Source organism: Piliocolobus tephrosceles, chromosome 14, assembly GCF_002776525.5.
Source record: "Piliocolobus tephrosceles isolate RC106 chromosome 14, ASM277652v3, whole genome shotgun sequence".
Taxonomy (NCBI): domain Eukaryota; kingdom Metazoa; phylum Chordata; class Mammalia; order Primates; family Cercopithecidae; genus Piliocolobus; species Piliocolobus tephrosceles.
The window spans coordinates 99980881-100001137 of NC_045447.1; the positions used below are offsets into that span (position 1 = coordinate 99980881).

General features: G+C 37.6%; 1 protein-coding gene across 8 annotated transcripts in view; it reads right to left on the reverse strand.

Annotated features, from left to right (window-relative positions):
- Positions 1-30: 30 nt before the first annotated feature.
- Positions 31-20257, reverse strand: part of TUT7 (terminal uridylyl transferase 7) — a 64782-nt gene continuing 44555 nt past the window's right edge. For 3 of the 8 annotated variants that reach the window (XM_023229546.1, XM_023229545.3, XM_023229547.2), the window contains exons 23-29: positions 17524-17571; positions 17188-17279; positions 15245-15360; positions 13356-13681; positions 11285-11358; positions 10860-10923; positions 31-1044 (exon numbers count right to left, since the gene is read on the reverse strand). In XM_023229546.1, the coding sequence (XP_023085314.1) occupies positions 977-1044; positions 10860-10923; positions 11285-11358; positions 13356-13681; positions 15245-15360; positions 17188-17279; positions 17524-17571 (788 nt within the window). In that variant the 3' untranslated portion in view covers positions 31-976. Of the gene's footprint in view, positions 1045-10859; positions 10924-11284; positions 11359-13355; positions 13682-15244; positions 15361-17187; positions 17280-17523; positions 17572-20257 lie in introns of those variants that run through there. The other 5 variants (XM_023229549.2, XM_023229548.2, XM_023229551.2 and 2 more) reach the window with 3 other exon arrangements.

A 20257-nucleotide genomic window follows, 5' to 3' on the forward strand; every position in this document is an offset into this window, starting at 1 on the left:
ATCTTTCACTAGAAAATAATGTAGATAAAATTACAGGTTGAAATTTTGATTTTATTTCAAAATGATAAATAAACCGAGGCATAGTTCTGACCAGGTACTATGTCTGCAGGGCTTTTGAAATTAAAGAAACAGTCCAGGAGGGCTCCAGTCAGACCCAGAATGACACCAACCACACTTGTGACTGGCAGAGATAACCTCTTTGATCTTCAGGAATTTTTAAAAGTTCTTCATCCTAATTTCTGAATATCATAAAAAGTAAAAAGTACTTTCATTTTATTTTTCCTTTGAAAATGTTTTTAGTGGCAAACAGGACTACCTGTTTTCCTTACTTCATTTTGATAAGCATAGTAGTTACATGTCAGTTTACTTAAAATTAGAGAGGGAGACCCCAGAGACCTGAGTGGCACTTGTCATCCACTGAAGGCCCACATAAATAGGTACTCACGTTCATGTTATCACGTCTACAAATAGCAATAAAATGATGTCTGTCAATCGGAAGTACAGCAGTAGCAGTTCATACATATTTGATATGCTTTCACACAAGGATTCAGTAAACAACAATAAATATAATTTCCCCTCTTCAAAACCAAAAATGGATTTATATGGAAAAAGGGTTAATTTACTTGGGGTTTATCAGCACACCATTTTTAATGTGCTTTGAAAGAATTAAAAACCATGAAACTGTATTCATTGAATACCAGTCCATAGTTACATTTTTTTCTTTTAACCTGGCTTAAATACATACATCATGGCTTTCTATTAAAATCCTTAAATCTATGGGGATGGGTGGTGGACAAGACTATATTAAAAATTCTTCCTCATTAACAATTTCATTAAATTAAAAAAAAATCTGACATTTCCCTTAAATGTTAAGTTGAAGCCTGATCTACGCTGCTGTGTCCTGTGAAATGAACCTAATTTTCCGTGTGAATAGGAACGCCTGAGTGGCCATTTAGAGTGCTGCATTTTCCTTCCCTCATGATTCCTGCTGGGTCCTCTTCGCTGAGGCTTTTCCCTGAGTCATATATTTACTGGAAAGGCTACCTAGAGGAGGGGAAGAAACAAAACCCAATATAAATGAAACAAGCCTCACTTTATGACAAAAGCCATAAAATTACTTATTAATTAGTCACAAAAGCTTCATACTACAATTGGTCCTTGTTTAGAATCAAGTAATAAGACTAGATATTAAAAAGTATATATGCAGATGATTGGTTGAATATAAGCTTAGTCAAAATTCTTTCTGAATGCAGACAGGTTCCTAGAGTGATCTCATTTTAATACATTTACATATTCACTATTTCCATGCTGGTACAGAGCACCAGACAAACCTAAGGTTCTGCCTTGTATAATTCAGTATCTTCATTTGCAACCAAACACAATAGATTGCAAAGAATTATCTGACCAGAAATAATTATCTTAGATCATTACTCTGCAGATACAAAGCTGTGGATGGTAATCATTGTAGCAATAACTTATTGATATAAAAGGAAAACAGGAAATTTATATTTGCAGGTGGAGGACATGAATGAGGATTACTGATTAAAACCAATACCACGGAATAGTTACTAAATTTTGTTCTGGAGTCTGAACAAACAGATCAATGAAAAAACTTAAGACACCTGAGAAATTCTTGGTGATTATATGTAACAAAGTAATACATAATGAAGTTTGCATTTCAAATCAATGGGGCAAAGTATGAATTATTTGGTAACTGTATTATGTCAAATAAGTAATTTTGGAGGCAAAGAAGGAAGGTAGTTTCCCTCCTCACGGACCATATCCTTCTTCTCTACCCATTTCCAAGTGAACTACAGAATTAAATGTAACTAAAAGAAAGTCAGAGCATAAGAAATAGTGACTATTTAGGTAATCCTGGGGTAGGGTAAGAGTTTCCTAAGCACAGTACCACACTTAATGAACTTATAAGTCAACAGATGAAAGAATGAACACCAATAGACAACTAGGTAATGAAAAGGTAATATACAAAATAGGAAAAAAAATGGCATAAGTATATGAAAAAATTCAATATTGGGGTAATCAAAGAAATCAAAATTAAAACTATCAATTTTTGGTTACCAAATTATTAGGAGGAAGAAGGTCAGGAGGAGGTGGGTAGAAATTCTGCTAAAGAAATATTCATAAAAACCTTATAATTTAACAATGCAAAGAACTTAAAAGTCCCAAACTTACAATATGACCAAGTATATGAGGAACTATGCACATAACAGAATATTAGATATACACAGAAGGATAACTAATAATATGAAAAAACAAGGTATAAAACTATATAAATAGTATTTTCAAAAAACTACAAAACACCCCACCAATCATGTATTTGATGCCTCATTTTCTTTCTCTGTAAAATGAGGACAGTAATACCTGCCCTCGAAGTTATTGTGAAGATCAGATGAATACATGTAAAGCAACTGGAATAGTACTTGGCACATAGAAAATGCTTAATAAATGTGAACTATTATTACATTAATGTAAAAAGACAGGAAAACGTTATCCCCAAAACCTAAATAGTAGTTAATGGAGGGAGTTTAGATGGTTTTTATTTTCTTCATTTTACTTAACAATACTTTCTAAATTTTCCATAGCAAACATAGTAAGTACGCAAATAAAAACATTACCTAGACACATACTTTTCAAAGCAGGACATCTCGATAATCAACTCACAACGAAAAATATCGGCCAGGGAATTCAGTAAGAAATTTCAGTCAGGAAGAAACAAAGTACTCTATTGTTCTACTATTGTATTATTTATGCCACAGAGCGTCTATTAGTCTATAGGCACCCATCTTCGATATTGTGAACTGCACAAAGTATTGAGATTAGGTTTTTCAGCCAGGCACGGTGGCTCACACCTGTAATCCTAGCACTTTGGGAGGCCAAGGTGGGCAGACTGCCTGAGCTCAGTAGTTCGAGACCAGCCTGGGCAACACGGTGAAACCTCATCTCTACTAAAATACGAAAAAAAATTAGCTGGACATGGCAGCAGTGCACCAGTAGTCCCAGCTACTCAGGAGGCTGAGGCAGGAGAATTGCTTGAACCCAGGAATGAAGGTTGCAGTGAGCCAAGATCATGCCATTGCACTCCAGCTTGGGCGACAGAGCAAGACTCCATCTCAAAAAAAAAAAAAAAGAGATTAGGCTTTTCACCAGAGGGAAAAATGCTCAGATGACTACCTCCTACTCTATACACATATAAACTCTGGATGGATTAAAGGTCTAAATAGAAAAAACAAAGTTTTAAAGCTATTAGAAGAAAATAGAGATAGATGGATATCTTTATGACCCCAGGTTAGAGAAGAATTTCTTAAAGATGACCCTAAATTATGAACCAAATGATGATGAAAACGAATTATGGAAAACTAATAATTTGATTATCTCAAAATTAAAAACTTTGGAATGGCAAGACACACAAAAAGTTGAAACAGAAGATATACTGCAGGTAGACACTTGAAATTTATGCAATAATAAAAGAGTGGTATTCAGAATAAATGAAGAATCTTTAAAAATTAATAAGGAAATGATAATAAGGAAAATTAATAAGGAATTACAGACACTTACCACGGGTGTCGTGGTAAGTGTCTGTAATTCCAGCTACTCAGGAGACAGGAGGCAGGAGAATCGCTGGAACCCGGAAGGCAGAGGTTGCGGTGAGCCAAGATTGCGCTATTGCACTCCAGCCTGTGCAACAAGAGCAAAACTCCATCTCAAAAAAAAACAAACAAAAAAAAAGGAAAAGGGCCCCTTGCATCACCAGTCATACAAATACACATGAGAACAACAGCATAAGTAGTTCTCATCCATCATATTTGCAAAAATGATAATTCTGAAAAAAAAAAATCAAGTATTTGAAAGGATATAAAGAAATGACCCACACACTCCTGGTGTGAGTTCTAAATTATTTCAGTCAATACAAGGGTAATCGGATAGAATCTAACTAAAATGCACATAAGCAAGCTATGACCTAACGATTTGAACTGTAGATACACAAACCCTAAAGAATCTCTCACACATGCTCAAGGGGACTTCTATAAGGATGTTCACTATAGCACTGTTTATAACAGCAGAATATTGAATACAACCTAAAATTGGGTAATAAATACATAGAATATTTTGTATTCACAGGGTGGAATACTGCAAAGAAAAAACCCCAAATCTAAAAACAGCAACATATAAAAATTTTAAAACAGATGGGGTCTAGTTTGTTGCCCCATCTGGAGTGCAGTGCAGTGACTACTCACAGGTGCTATCAGTACTCCTGGGCTCAAGCCATCCTCCTGCCTCAGCCTCCTGAGTGGCTGAGACTGCATGCCCGCGTCACCATCCCCGGTTTGTAGGACATTCTTATTATATACCATGATATGCCATTTAAATTTAAAAATTCACCAAGGAGAAACATATGTTAAGGAATACATATGGAAGAGTACAAAAAAATGAACCAGAAGGGGCCGGGTGCAGTGGCTCACACCTATAATCCCAGCTACTTGGGAGGCTGAGGCAGGAGAATCACTGGAAGCTAGGAGGTGCAGGTTGCAGTGAGCAGAGATCACACCACTACACTCCAGCCTAGGTGACAGAGGGATACTTTGTCTCAAAAAAAAAGGGCGGGGGGCGGGGGAGGGGGGGAACTAGGAGACTTAACCTCACAATAATGGATGTTTCTAGGGCTGAGAGGGACATGACAGAGGAAACGCTCTTGGTGATGGTACTCAAGGCACTTCCACCACCTCCGTGACAGGTCTTTTATTTAAAAAAAGAAGAAAAAAAAAAAAAAAAGATTGAGCCAGGCACGGCACGGTGGCTCATGCCTGTGTGAGCTACTTGGGAGGCTGAGGTGGGAGGATCACTTGAGCCCAGGAGTTCAAGGCTGCAGTGAGCTATGATTGTGCCACTGCACTCCTACCTGGGTGACAGAGTGAGACCCTTCTAAAAGAAAAAAATAAAAATAAAATGGAAAAACTGCCAATTCTCTAGAAGGTAAGTTAGTTATTGTTATACTGCTACTTGCCCCTGTTTCTGTTTTTCCCAAAATGTTAAACCCTTTGGTAAGTACAGTACTAGTAGTTTTACTACTGTAGCATTTAAACATGTAATCTACTATATCCGAAAAATGTTCACTATACCTGAATATAAAATATTTGCATGTAAAAAAACAAAAGTACTAGAAATAACACGTGAATGAATTTTTATATAATATAGAGGAATAATGTGACATTTATAAAATTTGGTATCATATGAAACCATGCAAAAGTTGGCTAGATCACACTATTAAAACAAATATTCATCTGTATGGCAAACACATATAAGTGAGGTTAAAAGAATAATAAACTGGGCCGGGTAGAGTGGCTCATGCCTGTAATCCCAGTACTTCTGGAAACTGAGGAGGGAGGATCATCTAAGCCCAAGAGTTCAAGACGAGCCTGGGCAACATGGTGAGACTCCGTCACTACAAAACAATTTTAACAATCAGCTGAGTGTGGTGTCACTAGCGTGTGATCCCAGCTACTCAGGAGACTGAGGTAGGAGGATCGCTTGAGAGTTCAAGGCTGTAGGGAGCTGTAATTGAGCCACTGCCCTCCAGCCGGGGCAACAGTGAGAGCCTGTCAAGAATACTCCGATACAAAAGTACAAAGACATAAATATAAAGAAAGATAGATGAAATCATGTAAAAAAAAAAAAAAAGGTAAAGTTCAATGGTAATAATAGGAATTCAAGCAGGTGCAAAATGAAAAAAAGACTATCCCAATGAAGTCGGGGTATGGGAAACAATGTCACTGACTCTCCGGGATTGTCAACAATCACAATTTGGGAATACTGGCATCGCTGTCAAAATGTGTATACTTTTAAACCTATCATTCTGAGGAGTGGGAATTTATCCTGATGAAATAACAGTATGTGAATATTGTGAATATTCGCTAGACAAATATGTGAATATTCATTGGAGTGTTTTATGTAAACGGTGGTCTTTCAACCTGGGTCCATGGGTTCCTGAGCCTACCTGACAGGGCATGTGGCTTGGTCTCGGCTCACTGCAGCCTCCACCTCCTGGGTTCAAGTGATTCTCCTGCCCTCAGCCTCCCGATCAGGGGGGATTATAGGTGCACACCAGTACACCTGACTAAATTTGCGCTTTTAGTAGAGATGGGGTTTCACCATGTTGGCCAGGCTGGTCTCGAACGCCCAACCTCAGTTGATCTGCCCGCCTTGGCATTCCAAAGTGCTAGGATTACAGGCGTGAGCCATGGCACCCGGCCGCAAGGATAGTTTTGAGAGAGTCAATTTCCAGCTCTTCAACTTCCATATATACTCTTTCTTAAAACTTATATGCCTGTGAATGCCTTTATGGTCAAGGTTGAGGCTGGTTTTCAGGAATCACTCCACCTATCCTTTCTAACTGCCCTTTCACAATTATTCACCTACTTTACAAAAGAAAGGCGTATCTCCTAACCAGCCAAATCTTACTGTGGTGTATTGCCACGAGGCAAAAAAAAAAAAAAAAAAAAAAACCCAGAGAAGAGGAGAAGCAAACAAAATGCTAGTATCTGTGGTAAATGTAAATGCCTCTAATTAAAATCCAAATTTTTAGCTTTCATAAAATTACACTGATAGTGGATGATCATTACAAACAATTTTTGATGAGACATCACTGTGATTTTTGGTCATGTAATTAAGAAGGAATCAAAATAATTGAGTGGCACTATTGTAATGTATCTTCTATTCCCAAACTCTTAAAGTATTTCTATTATTTTTAATTTGCCATCATAAAGAATATTGGGGTTTTTCCATTTTTATCAACTATAAAAACAAAACAATTAGGGAGACAAAAGGAACAGCTTCATTCATGCAGTGAATAATACTGACCCAAAGATACATGAATGTATAGGGAAAAAAATCTCATCTTTCTTACAAATAAAAGTCGTTTTCAGTAAGTAAACATAAAAGGTAATTTTTAATTAAAATTTGTAACATGTGTTTTGATCAATTATATATTCTATTAATTGTGAAAACTCAATGTAGGAGACATTTTCATCCTTTGAGATTTAATAAAAAGCTTAAAAATTTATAGAAAATAGACAGGGTCTAGCTTGTCGCCTCTGTCATTTTTGTTGCAGATAAGCATGATAAGCTACTCAATAAAATATCTGAAAATGTGTAATAAAAATATATCATCTCAGGGAGAAGTTCAAACAAACAAACAAAATATATCATCTTATGCTGAAATTCTGCAGAAGTACAACAAAGGAATTCAAGGAGGAAAGGGAAATGATATATAATTTTTGCCTGTTAAAGAAGAGCTGAGCTGTATATAAATGATGGTGGGTATGAAAAAGCAATAATATTTATACTTCATTTGATACATTTAAGGCTGATTTAAAAGTTTTATTTTAAAATGTCAATATTTACAGACCCCCTCCCCCAAGAAGTTACATGCTTTGCAACTACAATGAAAGATTTAGATATCAACTTTAAAAATGTACAAGGAAATATGTGGATTTCCAATATTGTGGGAAAGAATATGCAAGCACAAGCTGTGAAGACACATGATATATCAAATATGTGAAAACAGCCAGTCCATTAATAAGACATGATTAAATAAACAATGGTATATTAATACACTAGAATATCCAAAAAAGGCTATCAACATAACGACAATGAGCTCTCCCCACACTATTTTAAAAAGTATTTCTATTATTTTAAACTTATTTTCATAAAGATCACTGGTTTTTGTTTTTTAAAATAAGCAGGCTTTAAAATTCTGGTCAATGATAAACGCTGTAAAAGAATACATCACCATGAGAGCAAAAAGACATCCACCAATCTCTTCCAGCAACTCCAATTTCTCAGATTCCAAGCCATGAGATTAAAATGGAATAAATAAAAAGACAGAGGTAGTTGTTTTTTCTTTTGTTTTTGTTTTTGGTAATTTTCTTTACCAAAAAAAGGGTAGGAAGATTAAGGAATAAAAAAGAACATTAGTTTTCTGAGATTCTCATACTGAATAAACTGTCATACATAAACCAGAGTAATTAACTTAAGCATAAAAATCAGTTTATCACTGTGGTACCACAATCTCTACATACTTTTGTTAAAAATTTCCATTATTTATTTGTCCTCCAAGTTAGAAGAGATCAATTACAGCAAGTGTTTGCTAACCACAGTAACAAAGGGCAGTGATAATTTACTGAGTGATGAGATGTGTCGATGCTGTGTTAAGTGCTTTATCTACATGAAGGTAATCCTTACAATCATCCTGTGAGGTGTTAGCACCAATTTACCAAAAAGGAAACTGAGGCACACAGAGGTTGCGTAACTTGACAGAGGTCATACAACTAGTAAATGGTTGGGCTGGATTTCAAACTCAAGTGTCTCACTCTAAAACTCATGTTCTTGACCATTCTCCTGCTTTGTCTTTTTATTCCTTCCAAATAAGTTCACCTCTAATCAATAAAACCTACTGCATATCTAAGGCATTGTGTGTGGGGGGATGGGGCGGAGGGAGGTAACAACAAACAGCAAGGACATTCATGGGATTTTCTATCTACTATGATCTCCTTTGGGAGGAAAGAACTATATGCAGCCTAGAGGAAAGGATGGGGGTAGGTATCAGCAGAGGAAAGAGAACTTGACTGAGTGCCTGCTCTGGGTGGTACTTTAATCTTCTTAGCACCCTATCAGATAAACGCTGTTAACACCAATTTTATAGATGACACATCTGGAGCTCAGAGAAACCACATCTCTTGCCTAAGGTCAATACACCATATATGGGAGTGGGGGGGGGGCTGTCCGTATCAACATGCTCTCTTGAGAAACTACCAGTGGCCCAAAGACATACTTAGCACTACGGAAAGGAAGAGCTATGGGGAAATTAACACTACTTACAGGTGAGATACAGTTCACATTTATAATAACATAAATAATTTGGATACACATATCACGGAAAAACTAAACACTTATATCATCTGTCATACACTTACTTGGAAGAGTCCAATTTATTGGATAGGATAGATTTTAACCACCTATAAATGTCTTCTTTTGTCTGGTATAAAGTAACGTAATTTTTTCTGGTATAAGCAACATAATTATTGCAATACATTTTTCCTGTAGTAAATTTAAGTTAATACTTTTTTTCCAGTTGCTCAAAAGATTTATAAATATGCAGGTTTTTTACTCAGAAGATAATTACAGAAATCATAACTTATTGTCAATGCCATTTCTAGGTATATGCCTAGCATCTATATTTCTCTCGCAATTGAACAACGCTGGCACTGGAAGACTTGGTGATACCCTGAAGGAAGAATAACATCAATGCGATCACCACCACGAACCTTTTCTCCGCTCTCACTACATGCAGGCGCTGTTCTAAGTACTTTTACGTGGATTTCTCCACATCCCTGTCAGGTACTACTATTAACCCCTGTTTACACGAGGAAACTGAGGCATATGGAGGATAAGGCAGTCTCTCAGAATCACAGAGCTAGAAATTACACCTACATAATTGTAAACACTATGCTATATTATTCTCAGCAAAATGAACACCGTGGCTATGCAAGAATTAGTTTTTTTTTTTTTTTCCTAAATAAAGTGTTTAGAAAGTGTCTGCTCAAGGCTGAAGCTTATGGCCAGATGTGGTGGCTCATATCTATCATTTTGGTATTTTTGGAGGCCAAGGTGGGAGGATAACATGAGGCCAGGAGTTCAAGACCAGTCTGGGCAACATAGTGAGACCCCATCTCTATAAATGGGGAGGCTGAGGTGGGTTGGTTTCTAAGTAGCTACCCTGCCTCCACACAGCAGCCATAAGGAGCCTTTTAAAACAAGATTCAGATAATATCACTCCTTGGCTCAAAACCCGAAAATACTCTCTTATTTCACTTAAAGGGGCAAAAAAACCAACAAAAACAGTCACTACCACTGTTGAAGGTGCTTCATAATCCAGATCTATCCACCCTCTGACTTCACCTCCACCTCCACCACTCACTCATCCTCCTGCCTGCTCCACTCTGTTTTTCTTTTTCAAATTTCTTCTCTCTCTCAAGTTTCCAACCCTGTTCCACTCCTGCCACCTGCCTCAGTGATGCTGTAGGCCAACACCTGTTTCCATCTCTGAGTTTACCGGTCTAACACCAATTTCCCCGGACTGGCCCCTTTGTTTCATTTGATTCTTTGCTTAAATGTTACTTTACCAGAGAGGCTGCCTCCTTAGCCAACCATTCTCTTTCCCTTTTCTTGTTTGGTTATTTCTTCCTAGCATTTGTCACCACATGACATATTATCTCTGTATCTCTTTATTGTCTACCCTCTTCTGAGAAGGATGCAGAGTAAATGAGAGAAGGGGCTTTGCTTGTTCACCGCCGTATCTTCAGTGTTGAGGCCGGTGTCCTGAACTTAGAAAGGGAGGGAGCGGCTGGATAACTATTTGTTGAAAGAATGAATAAATGAAGTAGCTGAGAGGTAACAATGGAGTTCAGGCTAAGCTTATTTTTTTTCTTTACTTTGTGTGTGGCAAATACTCTCCAGGAGGAGAAAACACTGCAGGCAAGACAGCAGCAACAAAAAGCATGGGACTGGAACAAATAATTGAAGACGCTGGTTGCCACTCGTGGGTGGTATAAACACCACTTGGAATTTACAAAACACACAGGCCCATGCTTACCCACTGAAGAATGAGCTTTAGGAAATAAAGGTAGAGGATGGGCAACCGTATGTTTTAAAGTTCCCCCAAGTCATTCTGATGTCCAATCCCTGTTAAAAGCATGTATTCAGAGAAAGAATCTCAAAAGGCATGTGGTAAAGTATGCAGTAAATAAAATAACACACATTTGTTTTTTTTAAAACCCACATACCTGACTGGGGACTCAAAAATATTGTTGTTTTTTGTTTCTTTTTGTCTTCATGTAAAAGCACTGCCTAAAAAATGAAATAGACTGGTTTACAAAATTGAAAGGAAGAGCATCTGAAACAGCCTTAAAACCGAAACCATATCCAAGGAGAGCTGAAATAAGGCATGTGGGTGGCAGAATTTTGCAAGTTAACTGAAAAGCGAGACCATATGCAGGAGTTCTGAAACAAGGCCCTGCCATCCGGTGCCCAGCAAGCCTCACCACGCACCACACCCACGTGGCACAGACAGAAAGAATGCTGCAGGTCAGCCACAGGAAGGAGGGCCCGGGCTGCCAGCATGGCGCCAAGGACCTGGCACAGAGCTGAGAGCACTCAGGGAGCATCTCCTGAGTGAACAGATGACAGACACACCTCCTTCTTGGTTTACCTGAACAAATGGACCAATTGGTTTCAATGGTACAGGTGAGGGGGATCCAAACATACGATCTGATTTAGACATTCCTAAAAAAGAAATTAGCATTTTTTGTCCCTACTTTACACTGAAAGCAGTAGCCCTGTTTTCAAATTTTCACAGAGACTGTCTGTTGGTGTGACAGAAGCTCCACTCAGTATATTGTGTGGACAAAGGAGCAATATATCTGAAGAAACAAGAGAGAGCAGCATAAGTTTTAGACAGGAAGAAGCAACTGATTATTTTTTAACTGCCACCAAGGGAAATTCCCTGTATCTATCTCCATATCTCCACTGTCAGTTCACGTTTAAAATATGACTACTAACTTCAGTGTGTCAGGACTGCAATCGAAAGGGACCACGTTTCCAGATAAGTGCTCTTCCTTATGCTTGATAATCCCCCTGCCACCCCAGACTCCCCCCTCTTTTTGAGTTGCTGCTGTCCCCCATAGGCTGCCAAAATCACTGTTCTAACTGTTGTGAGAGCTTCCCTAGTAAACAACTTAAAACTTGCTGCTAGCGAGAAAACAGAAATTCATCAAAGCTGGGGCAAATTCTCCACTTTGTTGTACCAAAGAGGAAGACTGTAATAATGTTTCAGTTATGAGTAATCAACACAGGCTTCCAGTAATTTTGGGAATAATTCTGGGAATACTATTTAAAACTTATCTATACTATTTACAGTTTCCTTACCCATAAAACTGCAGATATTAACGCATTTAATGAAGCTGTTGTAAAAATTAAATGAAATTATCCATGTAAAGTACTTAAAATACTGCCTAACTCATCATGAATGCTCAATGAACGTTAGCAACTATTATTGTAATTTCTTTTAAATACATTTTCCTCTTAAAACAAGACAAGAAAATCACTTTATTCTGGTATATGTCCTATGTGAGCAGCTAAAGCTGGATCTTTCATAAACATTTAAACCCTACTCTAAAAATAATAGATAAAAAATTGTAAATATTTTTCTTTTCATATAAAGCTCCTTTAAAAAAGAATGAGTATGATCTAAAAATCTCCTGTCTCAAAAAACGATACACTATATTGCTGAATATGATAAAATAAAATAGAAGAGAGGTATTCTTGTTCCAAGAACTATACACATGGAGTATTTTAAGGAAACTGTAAAGCAGCTGACAGTTTATGGTGTCCACAAACATATATATACAACTGAGGATAGTGACAGGATTGACTACTTAAATAGAAAAAAATTACTTCCCAAGATTTCTTTTCTATGCTCATCAAATTTCATCACTTGCACAGTTCTGGGAAGTGAGAAGGTAAATTGTTTTGTAAATCATTACTTACTATACACACACAAGGTACCCTTGTAGTTAGTAGTCTGCTTAAATAAGTCTGCTTAAAAGGTGCCCACAATAGACATTTCACCCATTTAGCAAAAATGGCCAATTTGTATTTAACAACTCAAAGCGGCCAGATTTGGGGATGGTGTACTAATGATGGCTAATAGATATTTTCTTCATCATAAGAATAATCATGCTCACTTGTAGAAAATCAAAATGATAAAATCTACAGAAAGAAATCTTCCATAATTCCCCTCTGCAGACATACCCACTGCTAACTATGCAGCCTATTTCTTTCTGTTCCCTTTTCTATGCATGTGCCTGTGTGTGGCTCACCTGTGCACAGAGCATGGTGTCCTGAGATAACTCTAGCTACCGCCACCCCTGTGATTTGATTTCACAAGTACATATACCAAGTAGCAAAGCTCAAGTTGCAGCTTCTTTTCTGGTCACTGAGGTTACATGTGCAGGTACCAGGGATGACTGCACTTTCACCTCACTGATAATCTTAGAAAAGTTCACCAAATGACTCTCATAAGACTCTAAATAAAGCCAGGAATAAGATATATGGAGGATCAACATTAAAGGAGGGGGAAGGGATTTTACTTTCTTGAAAACAAGATCTTTTGTGAGTAAATATATTAATAAAGAAAGATAACTAAAATAGTAAAGAACCCTAAAAAGGAGATTTCCCTTGAGATGTTAGAGCAAACATCAAGGTGTGACAGGTGTCCATACCTGAAGAGCCTTTAAACTGTGGGCATTCCTTTTTAATGTGCCCTTCTCTTCCACAAATAAAACAACGTTTTTCTCTTGAGTCTTTGTCATCCTGTCTCTTCCATTTTTCCACTGGTGGTCTGAGGATCTTCTCCCTCCCCAGGTCAGCAGCTGCCCGCACTGGCTTGGCTTTCTGAGGTGTGCACTGTATGGGCTTATCGTCTTTTGTTGACACCTCCCTTTCTGTGTATTTGTTGTGAATTTCTTTGTCCTCTTTGCTTCTTTTTTCCTTGTTCTCAGGGTATCTTTGGTTCAGGGCATCTTCCTGATCTCGCCGCCGTCTCACTCTGTAGAAGACATCATATTAGTAGCAAAAATCTAAACAGAAGCCTAACAAAATATTAAGGCAACTCCCAAAATATTAAGGCAATTCTAGATTTAAGAGATAACCAGGAATAGAAAGTTTAAAAGGAAAAGCAAGAACCTAAATGAAAATCCATCTTCTCTGTCAAGATGTTCCCTCAGGGTTTAAGGGTGCAGTTTTTCTTTTTCATTTTCGAAGTTGCTCTAGTGCTGTAAAACCAGTAACTGCAATGAGTGGCACTCCGTGGCTGAATGCGTACTTTGATACTGATGTAATGAAAGGCAAATCATACTCAGAGTGATTTCTTGAATGGCCTTTCTGGCACATTAGCATTCTTTCTTTACTAGGCACTGGAAATTTTAGATGTGAAGGCTTAAATTCACAAAGGAACAATGGTTATAAATGTCAAAATCATTTCTCCCTTGTCCTAATAATCACTGATTTTTGAGTAATGAAAAAAAGGACTGAAAAAAAACGCTTCTCAAATTCCAGATGGTAACCTAATTTGAGCACCACGTTTCAAAATATTACTGTACAGTTAAAAACACCATTACTGTACACCACTACACCATTACTGTACAGTTAAAAACACCACCACACCATTACTGTAGTTAAAAACACCATTCCTGTTACCACTACACCATTACTGTACAGTTAAAAACACCACCAAAACAACGTGTCCCAGGCAAGCAAGCAAAAACATGTTTCTCTTGCCTCCCCATAAACGCCACCAGAAGAAAGCATGGTGACTAAACTGCGTGGCTTACCTACTCACAACAATTATTAAGGGTTAAGTGGAATACAAACAAAGAGTGTTAAAATCCAGTGAACTGTTTGTGAATATAAATCCCAGCGTGCTGAACAGGTACTGTGCATTAGAAACGTCACTGAGCTCCTGAAGGAGCTCCTTTGTTCACTGACTGAAATGATTCTGAACTTCTCACTACTGTAAAAAGGAAGAATTTTTGTTTCCTCTTTTCACCATGTTGGCAAGGCTGGTCTTGAACTCCTAGCCTCAAGTGATCCGCCCACCTTGGCCTCCCAAAGTGCTGGGATTACAGGCGTGAGCTACTACATCTGGCCTTTTTTTTTTTTGAGACAGAATCTCGCTCTGTTGCCCAGGCTGGAGTGCAATGGTGTGATCTCGGCTCACTGCAATCTCCGTCTCCTGGGTTCAAGCGATTCTCCAGCCTCAGCCTCCCAAGTAGTTGGGATTACAGGCGCCCACCACCATGCCTGGCTAATTTTTAGTAGAGATGGGGTTTCACCATGTTGGTCAGGCTGGTCTTGAACTCCTGACCTCAGGTGATCCACTCGCCTCGGCCTCCCAAAGTGCTGGGATTACAGGCATGAACCACTGCACCTGGCCTCAAGTCATGTTTCAAATCACGTCATTTCATTAAAAAATAAAATAAAAAACTTAAACGTATCTGAAAACTGCTGGATTTCATGCAAGTGTATTTTCTTTGTTATAACAGTACCTCATTTAAAAATTGGGACATTAAGAAAATAAAAACACAACCACCCCTTTTGAACATTTACTTACTTTCTCCTCATAGGACAGTCTTTCATAAAGTGTCCGATTTTCCCACAAATTCGACAACATCTATCATTTGGGGCCAGCTCTCCTTCAGTTAACACATCTGGATCAAAAAAGTATTCCTAGAAGAACATAAATATATAGAAGTCTGAACTCTTCATGTCAGATCGGAACACAAAACTAACCAGATATTCAACAGGCATCTTACAATTCAATGTTGATATAACATTACTTTTAATAAATATTATTTATACTGCTTAATTCCAAACAAAATCTAAAACCATCAAGGTCTAACTCAGGATAGTTTTAACTAAATCCATTTTTGTTTATTCCTTTTAGTCATGCAGAGCACTCATGAGCCCTTAACCCTAAAGGTTTAAGCACACTTCTAAAGAAGCGGATTACACGTAACTGTGAATCAGTTTCCCCAGGATTGGGAGGGAGTTGAGGCCAGGTACAAAGGCTTTGTCTCCTCATCAAATCAAAAGGCTAAAACCTAATGAATTGAGAAACATGATTTGCATCACACAGATTATATTGAGGAAAAGAAAAAAAAACTATGTGTTGCTACTTTGCTTAGTTGTGGCTACCGAAGGAAAAATAACAGAACAAAGGAAAGACAATGGTCTAGCCTGTAGCCTCTTTGTACTAAAATTAAGGTGGAGGCCAGCAACATGAGCATCCCCAGGGAGCTCGCTGCAAAAGCAGTCTTGAGCCTGATCTCAGACTTGCTGAATCAGAATCTGCACTTTAACAAAATCCTCAGGTGATTTGTTCTAACAAGTTTCAGAAGCACTGGTGTAGAAGCCACATCAATATCTAGCAAAAACTAGATGTACAGATGTAATCAAACACTGAATGTGCCTATAAAACAATACACTTATGCTAAATTTTAAAAGTCTTCACTGGGAGGAGAGAGGGAATAGGGGGTTGTTGGTCAAAGGGTACAAAGTTTCAGATAGACAGGAGGAATAAGTTTTGAGATCTATTGCACAGCAGGGTGACTATAGTCAATAACAGTGCATATTTCAAGATAATTAAGAGTAAATCTCAAATGTCTCCCCACAAAAAGTGGTGAGGTGACATATATATGTTAATTAACTTGATTTCATCATTCCAATACATGTATCAAATCATCATGTTGTGCTCCCTAAATTATATGTCAATTAAAAATAACATTAAAAAGTCTTTATAAGGAAATTAATGCAGAAAGACATAAGATTATTCTTAACAAGACCATCTAGTCCCTAGCCATTTTTCTCTCACTGAAGTTATTTTTTTGACATAATTTTGCTTTGTTTTCAATAAATGTGGTTCCTTAAAAACTCAAGTATCAAGTTATATGAGAAGAGATACCTGTCTGCTACAGGAAGCACTGTTATCCCCCTAGTCCCAGCAGAAGATTTACTACTTTTTGCAAGCAGATTGGAAAATCTAGATTCTAGATATGTACAAACTGGGCTTGGCCAAGGCCGGCATCCAGCCAAATGCTGGCAGAACAGCAATGCACCTATGAAGGCTAGCACAGATAACCAGGAAAAAAAAAAAAAGGTATCAAAGAGGAAAACAAGAATGGAACAACCTTAAATCCATCTTCTCTATTAGGAAGCTACCTCAGGCATTAGAGTGTAGCTTTACTTTCTTTCTGTTTTCGAAGTTGCTCTAGAACTGGTACATGTTTCCCTGGTGCCATGTTACAAGGAAAAGCAGCAGCAGCAAAATTAATAATTTTTCCACCCAAACTCCAATTCTTGCTATTTCTCTCTATTCTGATCGCCTTTACCCAGGGATGTTTAAGAAAAAGGGGGTCTCTGGGAATTATTCTGTACTATAGTCATTTATTTTGGCTCGACTCACCGACTTTCTAAATATTTAGGTTACTACTGAAGTGATGTGTACAAAATAGGCACTTTTTTTTTTTTTTTTTGGTATTTCCAACAGACACTTACCATTTTTGAGGGGTAGTCCTTTGGAAATCCCTTGACAGGAATACCAAATACTCTTCTACCATTGATAAAAGCCTTCATTATAAAATTTGTCACTAAGAAGAAGAGTAAGAACTCAATGAGGTGGGTTAAAAGGAAAAGAGATTGTATTACAAATGACAAACTACCTGGGCCTGGTGGCGCCTGTTATTCTAGCACTCTGGGAGGCTGGGGTAGGAGGATCGCTTGAGCCCAGGAGTTTGAGACCAGCCTGGGCAACAAAAGCAAGACCCTGTCTCTATTATAAAAGTAAATAAATAAGTAAAATAAAAAATAAAATTGACGAATGAAGTAACTTACTTTTCCTTGATAATCCAGCTCCAAGATTATGATTCAAATCAAAGGGATCTAGGCAAAAAAATTTAAGAGCAAATAAGGTAATCATATAGAAAATGCCACTATTCATGCAATAAGTTCATAAAACAAGACAAGGATATCATCTACTTTGCTTATCATTAATAAGTTTTAAATTCACATCATAGAAAAGAAGTGCAAAAAAAAGTTTTAAATGACACCTGTTAAATGAGCTTAAAAGTTGTAATAAAGCTAAGCAATACCTATTCCTAAACATAAGGCAAGTTTTTGCACTACAGTGTTCATCAGAATAGAGGGTACTGCTTTATATTTAAATCATTATAAAGCTCTTTATGTTATGACCGGCTGCCTATTTTTGAACAAAATACTGTTTGCAGAAGACACATTAGCCTGATACTACTTAATGACACTAGTTTTGGAAGTATATAGAAGTTATAAATACATTTAAAACATTTTAGCACTAAATGTTCCCACTATGTAACAAGTTTCTTAAAGATCACTTTAGAAAATAATTCATCATGGAGATTACAAAACACACTTATAAGATAAAACACACAGAAATATACATCTGTCCCAGTGGCATGCCATTGGCTACCTGGATCTCGGGATGCAATTTCCAGTAAAAGCTTAATACAGACTCTCATTTGATCTTCTATGTCTGCATCTCAAACATCTTAGATAGCTGTATATATGATGTATTTTGGAATACTGTTTGTTAAATAACCCAGAAAATGGTAGGAATGATGAAAACAGTGCTAATGTCAAAGATGTATGAGAGGTCTGAATAAACTATCTCATGAAATAAATGGGGTTAAAAGCACTATTTCTAAATCCAAATACTGTTTTATAAGTGATCTAAAATAATATACACCCATAATGATTCATAATTTAGACATTATGTGTAGATATCTAACTTCTATTTTTTACATCCCTAAAACAATATTCAAGAAGGCAAAGAGAAAAAAGCGATGACCTTTTTTCGGGAATCCTCTTACTGAGAAAATGAAGGACTATGGATATAGTATACACAGAGAAGTAAAAAAGTAAAAAGAGGCATCTTCCACTAGCCAGTTACGCTGCTAGTGAACAGTAACAGGTGTAGCATATTGAGATTGAGACTAAGTTTATCGAAGTATAGGACTCTTCCTTCAGCTTAACCCTGCAATAATCACTGCTATGAGAAGGTTACCTTCATCAGTTTGGTCATTCTTTCTTCAAGTAATTTTTATATGTGTATGTGTATTTTTGGTTATTTGCTTGGTGTAGTGGAGATACTACAATATTAGCTACCGTGCAGTTAAAGAAACTACTACTGGTTGGGTGCTGTGGCTCACGCCTGTAATCCCAGCACTTTGGGAGGCTGAGGTGGGCTAATCACCTGAGGTCAAGAGTTCGAGACCAGACTGGCCAACATGGTGAAACACTGTCTCTACTAAAAATACAAAAATCAGCCAGGCATGGTGGCATGTGCCTGTAGTCCCAGCTACTCTGGAGGCTGATGACAGGAGAACCCAGGAATGTGAACCCAGGAGGCAAAGGATGCAGTGACCTGAGATCCCGCCATTACACTCCAGCCTGGGCGACACAGTGAGACTCCGTCCCCCACAAAAACAAAAGCAAATGACTACTATCACCACTAAAATGCCTCAATTCTAAAATAGCTGGTTATATGATTATGAATGAAGTCTTCTTTTTAGTTTAGCCTATTACTAACAGCTTGTCTGAAAGTAACGTAAAAATTAGAGGCAAAAGATAATAACCTTCAAAACTTAAAAAAGAATTAATAGGCTGGGTGCAGTGGCTCACACCTGTAATCCCAGCACCTTGGGAGGCAGAAGTGGGAGGATCACCTGAGGTCAGTAGTTTGAAACTAGCCTAGCTAACAAGGTGAAACCCCGTCTCTACTAAAAATACAAAAAAAATTAGCCAGGCATGGTGGTGCATGCCTGTAATCCCAGCTACTCGGGAGGCTGAGGCACGAGAATCACTTGAACCAGGGAGGTGGAGGTTGCAGTGAGCCAAGACAGCGCCATTGTACTCCAGCCTGGAAGACAGAGCGAAACTGTCTTAAGAAAAAAAAAAGGAATACCTTAATAAGTGACAGATGATAAGAACTGCAGTGATAACGAGAAGGAGTAAGTCAAAAGTTCTATGTGTTTGACACATGAGATTTTAAAAAATCAAAACTGTATTTGTAACCCATGGTGATCTGAATTTCATTTTACAAAAGTTCACTGTATCTTAATACTGCCAATATGCAGAAATAATAATAAAACCACAACTTAGAATAGTCCATATTATTTTTGTGATACAAATATATTTTAAAATTTTAAAATATCATTAAAATTTAAAAAAATATTTATTAGGTCATTTCTCAACTAAGCATTTAAATTCCATTTTGTCTCAAAATAAGAATCCTACAAATTGGAAATAAACAATCAACTATTAGCATCAATGGCTCCAATAGATCACTACCTGTAACAGAAAAAGAAAAGGCGGCCAGGCGCAGTGGCTCACGCCTGTAATCTCAGCACTTTGGGAGGCCGAGGTGGGTGATCACCTGAGGTCAGGAGTTCAAGACCAGCCTGGCCAACATGGTGAAACTCCATCTCTATTAGAAGTACAAAAATTTAGCTGGTTGTGGTGGAGGGCGCCTGTAATCCCAGCTACTCAGGTGGCTGAGGCAGGAGAATTGCTTGAACCTGGGAGGCGGAGGTTG